At 50.1% G+C, this 17,762-nt stretch overlaps 2 protein-coding genes across 2 annotated transcripts; one reads left to right on the top strand and one right to left on the bottom strand.

Annotated features, from left to right (window-relative positions):
- Nucleotides 1-2,712: 2,712 nt before the first annotated feature.
- On the top strand, nucleotides 2,713-11,219 carry LOC123141261 (respiratory burst oxidase homolog protein A). Its single transcript, XM_044560446.1, has 14 exons — nucleotides 2,713-3,623; nucleotides 3,715-3,874; nucleotides 3,990-4,038; nucleotides 4,705-4,818; nucleotides 6,591-7,013; nucleotides 8,077-8,460; nucleotides 8,535-8,630; nucleotides 8,706-8,821; nucleotides 8,966-9,133; nucleotides 9,211-9,370; nucleotides 9,600-9,797; nucleotides 9,882-10,010; nucleotides 10,183-10,261; nucleotides 10,471-11,219. Exons 1-14 carry the CDS (start codon nucleotides 2,891-2,893, stop codon nucleotides 10,578-10,580), a joined length of 2,919 nt encoding a protein of 972 aa, XP_044416381.1. The 5' UTR covers nucleotides 2,713-2,890; the 3' UTR covers nucleotides 10,581-11,219.
- Nucleotides 11,220-11,311: 92 nt separating this feature from the next.
- On the bottom strand, nucleotides 11,312-13,027 carry LOC123141273 (anthocyanidin 5,3-O-glucosyltransferase-like). Its single transcript, XM_044560454.1, has one exon. It carries the CDS (start codon nucleotides 12,917-12,919, stop codon nucleotides 11,495-11,497), a length of 1,425 nt encoding a protein of 474 aa, XP_044416389.1. The 5' UTR covers nucleotides 12,920-13,027; the 3' UTR covers nucleotides 11,312-11,494.
- Between the last annotated feature and the right edge of the window lie 4,735 nt (nucleotides 13,028-17,762).

Here is a 17,762-nt window from a genome sequence, read left to right as displayed (position 1 = left end):
AAGTATGTCAACACTTATGATAACCTTGCAGATATTTTCACGAAGCCCTTGGATGAAGCATATGGAGGCTCCAAATATGGAGGCTCCGAGCTCCATAAATTATGCCGACCCAAAAGCATATAATGACTCTGCAGCTCTGCTGGAGTGTTATTTTAGGCTAGAATCGTCATATTTATAGTTTTTATGGCCATTCGGCAAATATGACAGCTCTACTAGAGTTGCTCTTACCTCCAACAACTCATTTGCTTCTTGAGCAATCCCTAATTTCTTTTTGCTTTTTCAGCAACACTAACTAGTATTTCCAGCATTTCCCCCAAACAAAACATATATTTTCAGCAACATTTATACGAGTAAGCAAGACACTAAAACTTGACTCCCACGTTGACGGGTGAATTTGGAGCGAGCTCCAAATGAGGCCTCCACAACCTCCAAATATGGAGGCTACGGGCTCCGTTTTGGAGTGAGCTCCATAATTATGCCAACTCGAAGGCATAAGATGATTGTGCCAGAGTGTCATCTTGGGCCAAACTCATCGCATTGGCAGGTTTTATGGCGATTGAGCCAATATGACGACTCTGCTAGAGTTGCTCTTACCTCCAACAACTCATTTGATTTTTCAGCAACATTAATTTGTACTTTCAGCATTTCCGCGAAAAAGAAACACATATTTGCAGCAACATTTATAGAGCAATGATCAACTTTTTGTTTGTACTTTCATCCCGTATTTTTTATTCATAATTATGGGAAAACATATGACATCAACAATAGATGGACAACCTTACACTAACAACCATATCACATCATGAATATTGTCTCCCGTGGAACCACTTTGTTCCGTTCGTCCTCTTCAACCAAATAAAATAATGTCTACAAGTCTCGAACCAAACCGTTACATTATACAACTCGTCAGGGCATCTCCAAAGCAGACCCTCGAACCTTCACTATATGTCCGGATCACAGCGTTAGAGCATCTCCAAAGCGGACCCTCGAACCTTCACTATATGTCCGGATCACAGTGTCCAAATTACTTTTGCCATCCAAGGGGAACCTGCATATGTCCGCTTAGCAGTTTGGACGTACGTGTTCCCCGTATCCAAAGAGACAAACGGGGGGGGGGGGGGGGGGGGGGGGGGCTCACGGCAGTCCGATGAGCGAGCAGCGGGACATAGGGAAGGCATGTCGTGAGAATGGAGATGCGTTGTGGCTAGCAATAGACTAGTTTGAGCCTACAGTTCGGTATTGTTTAGTTAAAATATGTCTGAAATGTAAACATTTTCATCAGGTTTACATGAAAATCACCCGGTTTGCATCTACTTTGTCTCGCTATTTCAATCCTGCTTGAAATGTATGCGGATAACTTTGGATGGATGGCTCTCGCATCCGTGTCCATGGACGGATGCGGTGTCCGGGCCGGGATGCCCTTACTTACTTAGGGGCTGTTTGGTTTGTGACTATGTTTGTCTTATGTTGCCACATTATTTTTTGCCACACTTGCCTAACTTGAGTTGCTCAAATTATTAGCCACACTTTGGCTTGCCTAAGGGAATCTTGCCATACTTTTTGTGTATATGACATGTGGGGTTCACTGCTCATAAAAAAAATTCTTGCCTTAGGTGTGGCTAGAACCAAACACCCACCCAACTTGATCAAATTTGGCTAAGGTGAGGTGTGGCAAAGTGTGACAATATGTGGCTGGAAACCAAACAACCCCTTACATCATACTACCTCGTTATCCCACCAAAACACGCTCAAGTACAATTATGCGAAGCCCGGCCGCATTGTTGCAATTGCGTTCATAGGTCTGCATGGTTTTCCATGGATCACTCACTCACCACTTCACCGGCCACCCGTGGTGGTCGTCAGCCGCAGCTTTTGTTTCCGAGAGTCCGCAGGCAGCCATGGTGCCGTCACCACGTACGTACGTAGTGCACGCACAGAGGGAGAGAGAGAGACCTCGCTGGGGGCCAGGAATGTTTTGGCGGAGGCAAGCAAAGCCAATGATCCAGTGCTGGAGACCGCGGCGACAATCGTGGCCACCAAAGGCGCTGCTCAGCTCGCCCCCATGTTCCGCCTCATCATGGCCTGCTCTCTCTCCCTATCTATCTATCCTGGCAGGCAGCGCATGCGACGCGCCACCGTCCTCGACTCGTAGGTGCGCGCGCTTCCCGCCCACTCATACTTGCTGACCGTCGCTCGCTACTCTCTCCCCGGGGCACGCAACGAAAACGAAGCGAGAGCGTCGCGGTCGCACGGCGCGGCACGGCGCGGCGCGTCGCGAGGTGCCGCTCGACGATACGCGACGCGCGCCGGGACGTGACGGCGCGCGCGCGGACAACGCCGGAGCACGCAATGCATGGCCACGAGCGGTTCACGCGGCCACGTCGCACCGCCGCCCGCCGGGTCTCCACCTTGACCAGCTTTACTACTACGGTGTGAAAGTGAAACCTCAGCCATTACCGCTGCGCTGCGCGCTGGTCAGCAGCACCGGGAGTCGGGCCGTGCGCTCGTATTTCCTGGAGATCGGCGCGGCTAGCATGGCTTTGTCGTTAACCAATCTTTTACGGCCGGGATATTCATGTCTGCTCTTTTTCTCGCCATCGCCACAGCCCCCATCCACACGCACGCGCACGGAGTCGCACGACAAAGCCTGGCTGGTGAGCACAAAGCTTTAGGCTACGCTTAGCTAAGCGAGCGAGCCAGACAGTAAGTACTCCTACAGCGCGTAGCATTAGGTCGCCCTCGTTGGACTGTTGCGTGGGCTATATCACCCCTCTCGTCTCCCCCCCCTCGCTCCCACCCTTCCCCAAAATCGTCAACCCAGTTTGGTGGGTCGCAGCGCGGCCGTGTCGGGCGGACGGATTGCTCTGCCGAAGGGAAGGAAGGAGCCGTCATGCGGGCGGTCGCCGGCGGCGGCGGCGGGGGCGGGGCCCCGGGCCGGCCGCGGTGGGGCGGCTCGGGCGCCACCACGCCGCGCTCGCTCAGCACCGGCTCCTCGCCGCGCGGCTCCGACCGCAGCTCCGACGACGGCGAGGAGCTCGTCGAGGTCACGCTCGACCTGCAGGAGGACGACACCATTGTGCTGCGCAGCGTCGAGCCGGCCGCCGCCAACGCAAGCGCCAACGCCGCAGCCTCGGTCCCCGGCTCGTCGGGGGCGTCGCCGTCCGTGATGGGGTGGAGCGCGGAGCCGACGCCGCCGCCCGGAGCGGGGGCGGGGCCGTCGCGGTCGCGGTCGCCGGCGATCCGGCGGACCTCGTCGCACCGGCTGCTGCAGTTCTCGCAGGAGCTCAAGGCCGGGGTGTCCCGCGCCAAGCAAATCTCGCAGGACCTCACCAAGCGCTTCACGCGCACCCAGAGCCGCGCCGCCCTCGCCGAGCCCCCGGCTCAGCCCCCGGCCGCGCACCCGCCGTCGGGCATCGAGTCCGCCCTCGCCGCCCGCGCCGAGCGCCGCCAGCGCGCGCAGCTCGACCGCACCAAGTCCACCGCGCAGCGCGCCATCAAGGGCCTCCGCTTCATCAGCGGCAACACCAAGGCCAGCAACAACGCCTGGATCGAGGTCCAGCGCAACTTCGACCGCCTCGCCCTCGACGGCCGCCTCTCCCGCGCCGACTTCCCGCAATGCATAGGTCAGCTTGGTTGCTTCAAATCTCCTCCCAACAATCCTCAAGCCGCTTTGCTCGCTCCCCCTCTTAATCCCTAGCCGCATTTGGTTTTCAGGGATGATGGAGTCCAAGGAGTTCGCCATGGAGCTCTTCGACACGCTGTGCCGGCGGCGGCAGATGCAGTCGGACCACATCAACAGGGAGGAGCTGCGCGAGATCTGGTCGCAGATCACCGACAACAGCTTTGACTCGCGCCTCCAGATCTTCTTCGACATGTAACAACCCAACCCCCTACAATCCCCAACCAACCTCCTGCCAAATCATTCTGCGCGCTCCGAGTCCGCACCATTTTTTGCTCCGTTAACGCGGTACGGTTCAATCCAATCACAGGGTGGACAAGGACGCCGACGGCCACATCACGGAGGCGGAGGTGAAAGAGGTACTACTACTACTGCTCCTGCTGCTGTTCTTCATACGTACTCCGTATTTCCTTTCCTTTTTACCCCGGTTGCGCTTGGCATTTCTGCTGCTGCAACAGTACAAATTCTTCCATTTTGGTAGTCGTAGAATATTCGGACTAGTATATTTTGATGATTGGGCCGTCCATTCTCGCCATGTCCTTGTCTGCTGGTTGTCTGCAAGCTTGCGCTCCAGGATTCACGCATAAGAACCGTATGTGTGGATTGGGAAATATTGCCGACTAATCAAGACCCCCCGGCGAGACTGGCGGGGAAAGCATCATCCCTGGCCGGCACCCACGCGCCAATCTCTTTCTACATGAGCTTTTTTTTGGTTCTAGAAACACGGGAGGAAGAGGTTACGTAAATTTACTACGGATGGCGATGGAAGTCAGTCGTGAAGAGAAGACCAGATCGAACGCAACAGTAGTTGGTGGGGGGCGTTCCCGTCAGGCTGGCTAGCTATTATAATCCGTTCAACAGGGAGGACTTTTTAATTAGAGATTTAATCTAATCTATTGTTTCCGTTGTTGTGATTGTGACATTGTGTAAAGGGCCTAGCCAGGTTGTTTATCGTGCTTTTTCCAAGCTGTGAAAAGGATGGTTCCTGATGATGATTAACGGTGGCAATTTTGCTTTGTTTCCAGATCATCATGCTAAGTGCGTCCGCCAATAAGCTGGCGAGGCTTAAGGAGCAAGCAGAGGAATACGCCGCGCTGATCATGGAGGAACTAGACCCTGAAGGCCTCGGCTACATTGAGGTATAAAACTGTAGATTCCTTCTGGCTTCCCGTCACTATCCTCTGGTTTCCTTCAAATTTTGGTGGTTCCCAAGACAGCAACACTATTGTTGCTACTACTGAAAAACAAAGTTCTGTATATTTTTATTCCTGTCAGTCAAATCCCATTGCTGTCCTCCAGCAAATATCCTAGATATCATTCTATCTTTGTTTCTACTTCTGCCCTCCTCCCCATATCTATTTTAACATACCCAAAGGTTGAACCAATAACATCTTACTTGTTGCCCAGTCTGGGATACAAGTTCCCGTCGTGTGTCTCTCAATGGTCAATGCTTTGCTGTCGGTTCACTTTCCGGAGCTCTAGCTACATTCCAAACATATGGAAAATTGCAGTTATTCGTAATAGAGGAAACTGGAAACCACGGGCCTGGAGCCCTTAGGTCTTCAGAAAAGAGACATCATTAATAACTGTACTTGAAGTCATATATGTTGGTTCGCTGAAGAAGGGGCTTCCTCTTTAAGCAACATCAACGTAGTAGATGCAGTAAAAGTGTTGTGGTGATTGACATGTTTATGCTGAAAATTGACACAACCAGATAGAATATTAACAAAGAACCCTGATCATGCTTCCCTTGATGACCACTTGTGCTTCAAGCTGGTGAGCACATGTATAGCAGAATATCAAGTGTAGTTCAGTTCGAATCTTCTCATAATTTGCCGTCTTCAAATGAGATTTTCCGCATGCACATCTGACTGTATGTTGCTGAATTCTAGCAAGAAAGATGTAGTTTATCTTTGCCATCCACACTGAAATCTTTTTAATCCTATCAAGAATAGAGGCTGTTGCTTGCAGGAGCCTGTGCCATCCATAGTCAAATTATATCCACCGTCCCGCCTGATGTTGCATTTGTGAGACAGCAACGGGCACATTACCCTAATCAAATACAAGGCTCAGTGCCAAGTATCATTTGTTGTAGAATTGTTGTTCTGGTATCGCCAGGGTTACAATTACTTTTGACCTTTCATTAGGTGCCAAGTCTTATTTGTCTTATTTAGTGGACAAAGTAATTATATCCACATCAAATACTGCAGCAGCCTCACTTCTGTGCTATACCCAATATGCACTGCTTTAGTTCCATCTAAATTTCTTATGTGTATGCGTCTCTGCTAGGCTGTGTTTGTTTGGGAGACTGTCGAAGTGTAGCACTTGTACAGGTGGATATTCAATACGATGCCCCTCTTTCTTAGGATGGAGTTATTGCATGCATGTTCCCCAAGATTTAGCAGGTATGGTGCACTCATATGGGAGCCATGTGTGCCACCAGATGCAATCATAATCTTGCGGGGCCTTCTACAGTTTGGTGGGCTATTTGACTTTCTGTTCTCAGACTGATGTGCACCGTTAACCTGCTGTGTATTTCCTGATCAGTATAACTATGGATTTTTCCCGACTGTTGATTGGGTCATATGCGGTTTAAGTTAGACAACACAATGGCCTTTCATTGTTAACTCCACTACGGTTAATTACCTGGTAATATTATGGTAGTTGGATAAAAGTGTGTTCTGTGCTTTTAAAATTGAAATGTTCACACATTGAAGTGATATATCATAACATCATTTGGCTATCACTTTAAATGCTTATAATTTATATAATTGTTTGGTTTATGGATAGACCAAATTGATGGAACTTATTACCAGCAAATATTGTAGAAAAATGTGCCAGTGTTTCTTGAGGTCATATTCTACTTAATGTTGGGACACGTTAAAAACATTGTTTGTGATTGTCATTGCAGCTTTGGCAGTTGGAGACGTTGCTATTGCAGAAGGATACATACGTTAACTATAGCCAGGCCTTGAGCTACACGAGCCAGGCACTGAGCCAGAACCTTGCTGGCCTAAGGCATAAGAGCCCGATCCGAAAAATGAGCAGCAAATTAAGCTATTATCTGGAGGACAACTGGAAACGCCTCTGGGTACTTGCACTGTGGATTGGGATAATGGCTGGATTGTTCATTTGGAAATTTATCCAGTACCGCAACCGGTACGTCTTTAGTGTGATGGGCTACTGTGTAACAATTGCAAAGGGGGCTGCTGAGACCCTTAAGCTGAACATGGCACTCATTCTCCTACCCGTATGCCGCAACACCATTACTTGGCTGCGTAATACAAGAGCTGCACGGGCATTACCGTTCGATGACAACATCAACTTCCATAAGGTTAGACATTAGACCCCCATTGCTTTTGTTATTGTTTGTTGATTTCTGCGAAATTAAGCCATGTCCGACTGTCCAATAAATTTCCTGCAGAATTCCTGTGTTCTGAACAGGCCTAGGATATATTTTTGTATTTGTGTTGGAAAAGATATCTCTCCACACTTTCATTATCTGTACCTAGTTCTGTAGACTGCAGTGGTTGATGTGAATACATGTGATGCAACAAAATTTGGTTAAATACATGGTCCTTCGCATGGTTGGTGGTTCCTACATGTGGGTCTGACATCACATGTGCCCTACACCATGAAAGGGACTTGGGTACATCGTAATAGAGCTTAGTTAATAGACGACTCCCCCATACTTTCTGTCTGAAAGCTTTCTCTGATGTCCCAATAATTGGTGCAGTTTAGAAAATGGGTTATGAACTTGAAAAAACAATCATATTTTGCCTAGTTGCTGTTAATTTAATCATGTCAAAATCTTTTTATTGGTGCCTGTTATCTTATGTTTTGTTCTAGATTAAGCTATGGGATAGTCATTGTTTTCCGTCAGCAGTATTTGACTTACACAAGCTAGTCATGCAAGCTCAGATCCTAAAGGCATGCTTTTATATATGAGTGTTTAAGAAACAACCTTTGGTCACATATACTCCTTCTGTAAAACGTTTTAGGTCACTACCTTAGTGACCTAAACGTCTTATAAAAGTTTACAGAGGGAGTACCATACAGAAGTCGGATGGGCCATGATTAGACATCAGCTGTCAGCTTACAGTAATAGTTGGGCTGTAAAGTCGGCTCATCCGAAGCTCTTCTCAGCTAAATATAGCAGCTTGTGAACTAATGCAAGGAAAAGCTGTGGTCCAGCTCATTTTCATTTGTACGCACAAAATGAAAATAATTTAGTAAACAGAAATAATCCAGGTGTATAATGTGATCATTAGTTTAGCCTAATGTGTCTGTTCTCAACTTACCATTCATACTCTAGGTTAATGGGACACAATGACATAATGGCATCCAGACAAGCAAGGGTTACAGCTAACAATGAACATTTTGTGTTGCCATGGCAGACTATTGCGGCGGCAATTGTGGTTGGTGTTATCCTTCATGCAGGAAACCATCTTGCATGTGATTTTCCACGGCTTATAGATTCCTCAGACGAGAAATATGATCCACTGCGCATGTACTTTGGGGAGACCAAGCCAACATATTTGGCGTTAGTCAGAGGAGTGGAGGGTGTAACTGGAGTTATTATGGTTGTCTGCATGCTCATTGCTTTTACTCTAGCAACCAGGTGGTTCCGTCGTAGCCTGGTGAAGCTACCCAAGCCATTTGACAAGCTAACTGGCTTCAATGCCTTCTGGTACTCTCATCATCTGTTTATCATTGTATACATATCACTTGTTATTCATGGAGAGCGTCTATACCTTATCCTGGATTGGTACAAAAGAACGGTTAGTTTATATCTTTTCTTCTCCTTTACTCTCTTTACCTGAATAATTTTGTAAGCACCTAATCTCTTTCGCAGACATGGATGTATCTTGCAGTCCCTGTTGGGTTATATGTAGGGGAGAGGACTCTGAGGTTCTTCAGGTCTGGCAGTTACTCTGTCCGGATATTGAAGGTCAACCCACATAAAATTTGAAATTTGAGTTCTATTTCCATGTCTGGTACGCTGACACATACACTTGCTTTGCAGGTGGCCATATATCCTGGTAATGTTTTGACATTGCAAATGTCTAAGCCACCGACATTCCGTTACAAGAGCGGGCAGTATATGTTTGTTCAATGTCCAGCTGTTTCACCATTTGAATGGTACATGCCTCTTAATTGTAAATAAACTACAGTTGGAACAAAAAAAATCGCTTTTACACTATCTAGTATGTTTATGTACAGTTTATTTGTAGAATAGGTATGCATGGCACTTCATTCAATCTCAAATACTCTTACCCTTTTCAGGCATCCCTTCTCGATAACTTCAGCACCGGGGGATGATTTTCTCAGTATCCATGTCCGACAACTTGGTGACTGGACGCGAGAGCTCAAGCGTGTATTCTCCGCAGCTTGTGAGCCACCTATGAATGGGAAAAGTGGCCTCCTTAGAGCAGATGAGAACACCAAAAAAACGTATGGCTATCCTTCTTATTCAGAGGCAATAATATGTTTGTGCAATCGGGATCTTGATAATTATTTTCAAAATGCAGTTTCCCAAAACTTTTGATTGATGGACCGTATGGTTCTCCTGCGCAAGACTATAGCAAGTATGATGTTTTACTACTTGTTGGGTTAGGAATTGGTGCAACTCCTTTCATCAGCATATTGAAAGATCTGATTAACAACATCATCAAAATGGAGGAAGAGGATGTAAGCAAATTTTCCGTGCACCCTACTACAATTAGAAGTTAGAACTACTATTGATTCTTGACAGACTATACTGCAATCTATATCATGTTTCCAATTGGCGTCTTCCTTATACCCTAACCGCTGGAAGAACTATAATATTCAGTGATTTATTTATCCATCTATTTGTGCTACATTACCAAAACTATGAAAAACTAGACTAATTAAATAACTCATCAACCTATATTTGCAGGAAGCCTCAACTGATCTTTACCCACCAATCGGACCCAGTAAGGCATCTGTTGACCTTGACACCCTTATGAGGATTACGTCAAAACCAAAGAGGGTTTTTAAGACAACAAATGCTTACTTTTATTGGGTGACACGGGAACAAGGCTCTTTTGATTGGTTTAAAGGAATCATGAATGAGATTGCTGAACTAGATCAAAGGGTAATTATCAGCCAAACTTTTTTCAAGTGATACACTGTGTTTGCTCGCAATTTAGTTCTTACAGCTGCCTTTCTTCAATATTAGAATATCATTGAGATGCACAACTATCTCACAAGTGTTTACGAAGAAGGGGATGCCCGGTCAGCACTCATCACAATGCTGCAAGCTCTCAACCATGCGAAGAACGGTGTCGATGTAGTGTCTGGAACTCGAGTAAGTTACAAGTTATGACATACCAATTGGCCTCATGCCAGTCTTAGTATTAGCAGTATTAATGTTCGAATTTTGCTATATTATTAGGGTGAGGTGTGGCAAAGAAACATGCTAGCATGCCTGTCGAGTTAATTTTATGTGCTCGCTATTTACTGATATACTGATTTCGCAGGTGCGGACACATTTTGCAAGACCAAATTTTAAGAGGGTGCTGTCTAAGGTAGCCTCCAAACATCCTTATGCCAAGATAGGTAAGATACTAATTAAAGCTTGCCTTTTAGTGTAGCCTTTTGATGCTTTTAGCTGCGAAATACTCCTACCCATCAGCACGTTTTAGTTATCCTTCAGGCAAGATGCAATACAACAACATAAATAGCACAGTTCTGGCTGTCCAATTTGGGTATGAACTTATATTATCTGATTGTTGCAAAGAAGGTAATTGCTACTGTTGCTTGCACAGGAGTGTTCTATTGCGGAGCTCCGGTTCTGGCGCAGGAACTAAGCAACCTTTGCCATGAGTTCAATGGCAAATGCACGACAAAATTCGAATTCCACAAGGAGCATTTCTGAAACAGGTAAACCTCACAATAGGAAAATAGCACAGGTGTGTTGTATGTATGTCGTCGTTGCTTGTGGCGCGCTGGACTTTGGAGAGCAGGGGGAAGAATCATCTAGTGCTTTCTCGGTGCACCGATCGCCAATTACGCGATGGACACTGCATTGCTCGAGATACTCAAGAAAGGAAGCTGGGTATCAGCTGGCAGTACATACATTACACATCAATCATGGATTCAGAAGTATATATTACGGTCACGCCGGCCAGGGCAGCCCCTCTGTAAAATCTCCTATATGCGGATGCGGAGTCGACACAAAGACTGATCTCCTGAATATGGTTTATGGTTTTGACTACATGCTGGGTGATGTGATGTAGGACAATAGGGAAGGCCACCACAGGCACAAGGCTAAGTAACTGTGTATATTTGCTTGTAGCTGAGTTGCAGGCCACAAGTTTGTTTGTTCTCACTTTGTAATTATACACAGACGGAAACACAGGCAGGGAGAGTACAGTACAGTTTGATTCTTTTCTTCTCTTTGTATGTAAAAAGTTTAGGTTGGTAGTGATTGGGTCCGGATTGAGGACATGAATGGACTACATTCGAGCTTGTGTTGTTTGTTGTGCCACGATAGGATAACATGCATTCTTTTTCATGGGGTTGTGTGATGTTGAGACCATTGCTCGTTTTTGTTTGGACTTCTGTGTGATATATGTTGCTGTTGATGTATGGAATATGATCATATTTGAGAAGGGGTCAAGTTCTTCCTCCGCCACGACCATGGCATCGCCGTGGTCGCGGTTCGACGGCGATCACCTTGCCGTCAGAATTCATCGACGATAATCTAAGTTATGGTTTTTTCATTCCACGTGATATGATCCGACAAAACTGTAACACGACGATAATCTAATCTAAGTTCTATAACAGGCTCTAAAGATCTCTAAGAAACTCAGCAAACGCCGACCGGGATGCTCCACCTTCGTCCAGCGCCTCGAGTGCCTTGTGCTTGGCCGCCATGGCTCGCTCCCGCAGCGCCTCCCCGCCCTTGGACTCCATCACCCACCTCACCTTGGCCTCCACCTCCGCCGCCGCCACCGCCTCCCCGTCGTACCCGGCCATCTCCACGCCGGCGCCCATCTCCTCCACCACGAACACCTTGTTCTGCCTCTGCTCCGCGTACAGCGGCCAGCAGATGAGCGGCTGCCCCGCCACGATCGCCTCCAGCGTCGAGTTCCACCCGCAGTGCGTCACGAAGGCGCCCGTCGCCCGGTGGTGCAGCACGTCCGCCTGCGGCGCCCACGACTTGACGACCAGCCCGCGGCCGCCGGTCCGCTCCTGGAACCCCTCCGGCAGCAGCGCCGCGAGGTCCGGCTCGGCGAGAGCGTCCGCGAGCAGGTCCGGCCCGCCGTCCGCGCTGCGCGGGCTCTGCACCACCCACAGGAACCTCTGCCCGGACCGCTCCAGCCCGACGGCGATCTCCTCCAGCTGCGTCTTGGGGAAGGTGCCCATGCTCCCGAAGCAGAGGAACACGACGCTCTTCTCCGGCTGCGCGTCCAGCCACGCCAGGCACTCGTGCTTCTTCTCTTCACCGCCACCGCCGCCGGCTGAGATCATTGGCCCGACGCAGTACACCGGCGGCGTGGCGCGGCCGGGGACGCACGCGCCGTCCCGGAGCGCGCGCAGCGCCCTGTCCTCGAGCCACTCGAACGTGTTGATGACGATGCCCTGGGACTCCGGAATCCGCTCGAACGCGTGCAGGAAGCTCTTGTACACCTCGTTGTGGCGGTCGAGCGCGAGCTCGGGGAGGTCGGTGGGCTTGAAGGGGCGGTTCCCGGGGAAGGAGAGCGGCACGTCGCCGATCTCGCCGAGGCTGGCGTCGCCGATCTGGGCCTGCATGCGCGGGAGGTAGAGGTTCACGGCGAGGCTGCTGGCGCTGCCGGTGTAGAAGACGTAGACCGGCACGCCGAGCTCGGCGGCGACGTCGACGGCGTCCGCGCAGAAGCAGAACATGTCGAGGACGAGGGCGCGCACGGAGGGGAGCACCGAGCGGAGGTAGTCGCGGAGCGGCGCGTTCATGCGGCGCAGGAGGACGAAGGGGTTGGGCGCCTCGGCGGCGTCCGGCGCCACCGTGTCGCCGTCGACGTCCGGCGGCGTGGGCAGCACGTGGAAGCGGACGGACGGGTTGGCGGCCGCGGCGCGCGCGACGGCGGCCGAGGTGTCCGTGGCCTTGCCCGGCGGGACGGTGACGATGACGGTGACGGCGAGGCCGCCGCGCAGGAAGAGCTTGGCCAGCTCCACCATGGGCACCAGGTGGCCCACGCCGAGCCCGGGGTTGAGAACCACCGTGTCCCCCATGGCCGGGCGCTGGGCACGCGTCGTGCGGTCTGTGGACGTGCACGCCGCGTGGATCTGCGGTTGCCACGGCAGAGCAACAACCCGTCTCGTAATATACGGCCAGATGACACGATCGGTAGTATCTGCGTTGGCCGTTGGGAACTCTTTTAAATCTTGTTTTGCGATTGAGATATGGGTTACAAACCGTCAGAAAAAAAAAGAGATATTGGTTCCGTTGCTACGTACAGAAACTTGGGACCGGCTGGAGATCAATCAACAGAAAACAAAATGGGTCAGTCGATTAACCCAGATTTGTTTCAGTAAATTTGCTCCTAGTGGGATTGTGGGAATAGAGGGACAGAGCGAGGGACACAGCGTTGCATGAGTCGGTCTTTTTTTTTTAGCATCAATACAGACACAAGCGCTCATATACACACGCATACATTCATCCCTATGAACGCACACACGCATACCCTATCCTATGAGCACCTCGGAGAGACTGAGCCGGCATATCATCTTGAGATTTACAAAGTCACCGTAGGCGCCTCGTCGTCGACAGGAACGTCTCCTCTCACTGAAAGCGCATCGTTGGAAATCCTGAAATAAATCCAGAAATAATGCGAGCACCAGGATTTGAACCCTGATGGATTGGGGATACCACTGTCCACCTAACCAATTCAACCATAGGTTGATTCGCTGCATTAGTCGGTCTTGTGAGTCCATCCGTGCATGATCTGTAGTGTTGCTTAGTTCTGGCTGGCGCGGAACTGAATCAATCATTTGTTCACTTTCATGTGATGCATGCATGCACACAACCGCACAATCACATAAGCACTATTTAGTTCATTAAGCACCGGCCATTAGCATTTAATTAAGGACCTCAATAAGTTCCGAATGTTCGGAATTTGAGCATGCTAATCCGAACTCTTTTCATGACAACTTTAGTTAAGACGATGTTGACAAATATGGCAATTTTCTGACAAAAAATTGAATTGGAACAAAGTTGTCATGTATTAACAACTAAAGTTGCCACCACGCAGCAACTAAAGTTGCCATCAAAATATGTTCGGGATGACATGCTTAAATTCCGAACGTTCGGGATTTATCTATCTCTACTTCTAATGTCTCAGTTGGTAGTTTCCGTTTCACGGTTTATTTTCGTCCCACCATTTTCATCCTTTTTTTTCGTCCTCTTGTCACCTCCCTCGCACCCAAGCATGATGCACCCTCGCACGAGAAAAAAAACGGACGACGACCGCCCTCGCGAGAAAGAACCGTACGATGACCCCTCACACGAAGAAAAAAACTGACGATCTCTCCCCGCACCTGGGAGCTCGATCTGGATCTCAGCGCGGCGGCGGCGGCTCCTCTCTCTCTCTCCCAGCACCGATGCATCCCCCGGAGCCCTCCTCACCTCCTCCCTTTTCAGCGCCCACATCGCGACCCCTGTGGCTACTCCACTCTTGAGGCGTCGTGGAGGTGACGGAAGCCCGAGGGCGTTGGCTTGTCGAAGATGAAGAAGACAGCCAGGTGCTGCCGTACTCGGGAGGTGGAATTGGCGATGGAGGTGGCTCCACCTGGATGTCGCAGACCTCCCACTGGATGGAATCGAAGTGGGACGATGTGCTTGTTGGGGAACGTTGTAGAAAATAAAAAAAATTTACGGTTTCACCAAGATCAATCTATGAGTTCATCTAGCAACGAGAGAGAGGAGTGCATCTACATACCCTTGAAGATCGAGCGGAAGCGTTCAAGAGAACGGGGTTGAGGGAGTCGTACTCGCCGTGATCCAAATCACCGGAGATCCTAGCGCCGAACGGACGGCACCTCCGCGTTCAACACACGTACGGTCAGCGTGACGTCTCCTCCTTCTTGATCCAGCAAGGGGGAAGGAGAGGTTGATGAAGATCCAGCAGCACGACCGCGTGGTGGTGGATGCAGCGAGGATCCCGGCAGGGCTTCGCCAAGCGTCTGCGGGAGGGAGAGGTGTAGCAAGGGGAAAGGGAGGCGCCAAGTGCAAAGGTAAGGCTGCCCCCCTTCCCACCCTCTATATATAGGGTCCCCGGGGGGGGGGGGGGCGCCGGCCCTAGGAGATGGGATCTCCTAGGGGGGGCGGCGGCCAAGGGGGTGCCTTGCCCCCCAAGGCAAGTGGAGGCGCCCCCTCCCCTAGGGTTCGCAACCCTAGGCGCAGGGGGGGCCAAGGGGGGCGCACCAACCCACCAGGGGCTGGTTCCCCTTCCACTTCAGCCCATGGGGCCCTCCGGTATGGGTGGCCCCACCTGGTGGACCCCCGGGACCCTTCCGGTGGTCCCGGTACAATACCGGTGACCCCCGAAACTTTCCCGATGGCCGAAACTCGACTTCCCATATATAATTCTTTACCTCCGGACCATTCCAGAACTCCTCGTGACGTCCGGGATCTCATCCGGGACTCCGAACAACTTTCGGTTTGCTGCATACAAATATCTCTACAACCCTAGCATCACCGAACCTTAAGTGTGTAGACCCTACGGGTTCGGGAGACACGTAGACATGACCGAGACGGCTCTCCGGTCAATAACCAACAGTGGGATCTGGATACCCATGTTGGCTCCTACATGCTCCTCGATGATCTCATCGGATGAACCACGATGTCGAGAATTCAAGCAACCCCGTATACAATTCCCTTTGTCAATCGGTATGTTACTTGCCCGAGATTCGATCGTCGGTATCCCAATACCTCGTTCAATCTTGTTACCGGCAAGTCACTTTACTCGTACCGCAATGCATGATCCCGTGACCAGACACTTGGTCACTTTGAGCTCATTATGATGATGCATTACCGAGTGGGCCCAGAGATACCTCTCCGTCATATGGAGTGACAAATCCCAGTCTCGATCCGTGTCAACCCAACAGACACTTTCGGAGATACCCGTAGTATACCTTTATAGTCACCCAGTTACGTTGTGACGTTTGGTACACCCAAAGCACTCCTACGGTATCCGGGAGTTACACGATCTCATGGTCTAAGGAAAAGATACTTGACATTGGAAAAGCTCTAGCAAACGAACTACACAATCTTGTGCTATGCTTTAGGATTGGGTCTTGTCCATCACATCATTCTCCTAATGATGTGATCTCGTTATCAATGATATCCAATGTCCATAGTCAGGAAACCATGACTATCTGTTGATCAACGAGCTAGTCAACTAGAGGCTCACTAGGGACATATTGTGGTCTATGTATTCACACGTGTATTACGATTTCCGGATAATACAATTATAGCATGAATAAAAGACAATTATCATGAACAAGGAAATATAATAATCCTTTTATTATTGCCTCTAGGGCATATTTCCAACATTCTCCCACTTGCACTAGAGTCAATAATCTAGTTAAGTTGTGATGAATCGAACACCCATAGAGTTCTGGTGTTGATCATGTTTTGCTCGCGGAAGAGGTTTAGTCAACGGATCTGCTGTTGAGGAACATTGCAGAAAATTAAAATTTTTCCTACGGTTTCACCAAGATCCATCTATGAGTTCATCTAAGCAACGAGTCTAGGGAGAGAGTTTGCATCTACATACCACTTGTAGATCGCGTGCGGAAGCTTGCAAGGTGATGATGTAGTCGTACTCGACGTGATCCAAATCACCGATGACCAGCGCCGAACGGACGGCACCTCCGCGTTCAACACACGTACGGGACGGGAGACGTCTCCTCCTTCTTGATCCAGCAAGGGGGAAGGAGAGGTTGATGAAGATCCAGCAGCACGACGGCGTGGTGGTGGATGCAGGGCGTCACAGCAGCAGGGCTTCGCCGAGACTACGAGGGAGAGACGTAACGGGGGGAGGTGGAGGCGCCAGGGGCTGGTGTATGAAGTCCCTCCTCTCCCCCACTATATATAGGGGTGCCAAGGGGGGGGGGCGCCGGCCCTAGTAGATGAGATCTACTAGGGGGGGCGGCGGCCTAGGGGAGGTTTCCCTCCCCCCCAAGGCACCTAGGGGTGCCTTCCACCACTAGGACTCCTCCTAGGGGGAAACCCTAGGCGCATGGGCCTATAGGGGCTGGTGCCCTTGGCCCATGATGGCCAAGGCGCACCCCCTACAGCCCATGTGGCCCCCCGGGACAGGTGGCCCCACCCGGTGGACCCCCGGGACCCTTCCGGTGGTCCCGGTACAATACCGATAACCCCGAAACTTGTCCCGATGCCCGAAATAGCACTTCCTATATATAATTCTTTACCTCCGGACCATTCCGGAACTCCTCGTGACGTCCGGGATCTCATCCGGGACTCCGAACAACATTCGGGTTTCTGCATATACATATCTTCATAACCCTAGCGTCACCGAACCTTAAGTGTGTAGACCCTACGGGTTCGGGAGACATGCAGACATGACCGAGACGCTCTCAGTCAATAACCATCAGCGGGATCTGGATACCCATGATGGCTCCCACATGCTCCTCGATGTTGTCATCGGATGAACCACTATGTCGAGGATTCGATCAAACCCTGTATGCAATTCCCTTTGTCAATCGGTACGTTACTTGCCCGAGACTCGATCGTCGGTATCCCAATACCTTGTTCAGTCTCGTTACCGGCAAGTCACTTTACTCGTACCGTAATGCATGATCCCGTGTCCAACACCTTGGTCACATTGAGCTCATTATGATGATGCATTACCGAGTGGGCCCAGAGATACCTCTCCGTCATACGGAGTGACAAATCCCAGTCTCGATCCGTGTCAACCCAACAGCTACTTTCGGAGATACCTGTAATGCACCTTTATAGTCACCCAGTTACGTTGTGACGTTTGATACACCCAAGGCACTCTTACGGTATCCGGGAGTTACACGATCTCATGGTCGAAGGAAGAGATACTTG

This window comes from Triticum aestivum, chromosome 1B (assembly GCF_018294505.1).
Source record: "Triticum aestivum cultivar Chinese Spring chromosome 1B, IWGSC CS RefSeq v2.1, whole genome shotgun sequence".
NCBI classification, from domain to species: Eukaryota; Viridiplantae; Streptophyta; class Magnoliopsida; order Poales; family Poaceae; genus Triticum; species Triticum aestivum.
Note: the sequence above shows the minus strand (reverse complement) of the source record. Positions and strands in the feature narration are given on the sequence as shown.

Bases quoted from the DNA above. Each gene is read 5' to 3' on its own strand.
- LOC123141261 (XM_044560446.1), top strand. From the start codon at position 2,891: ATGCGGGCGGTCGCCGGCGGCGGCGGCGGGGGCGGGGCCCCGGGCCGG. The intron at 9,798-9,881 runs GTAATTATCAGC...CTTCAATATTAG, and splicing joins TTGCTGAACTAGATCAAAGG to AATATCATTGAGATGCACAA. The intron at 10,011-10,182 runs GTAAGTTACAAG...CTGATTTCGCAG, and splicing joins ATGTAGTGTCTGGAACTCGA to GTGCGGACACATTTTGCAAG.
- LOC123141273 (XM_044560454.1), bottom strand. From the start codon at position 12,919: ATGGGGGACACGGTGGTTCTCAACCCCGGGCTCGGCGTGGGCCACCTG.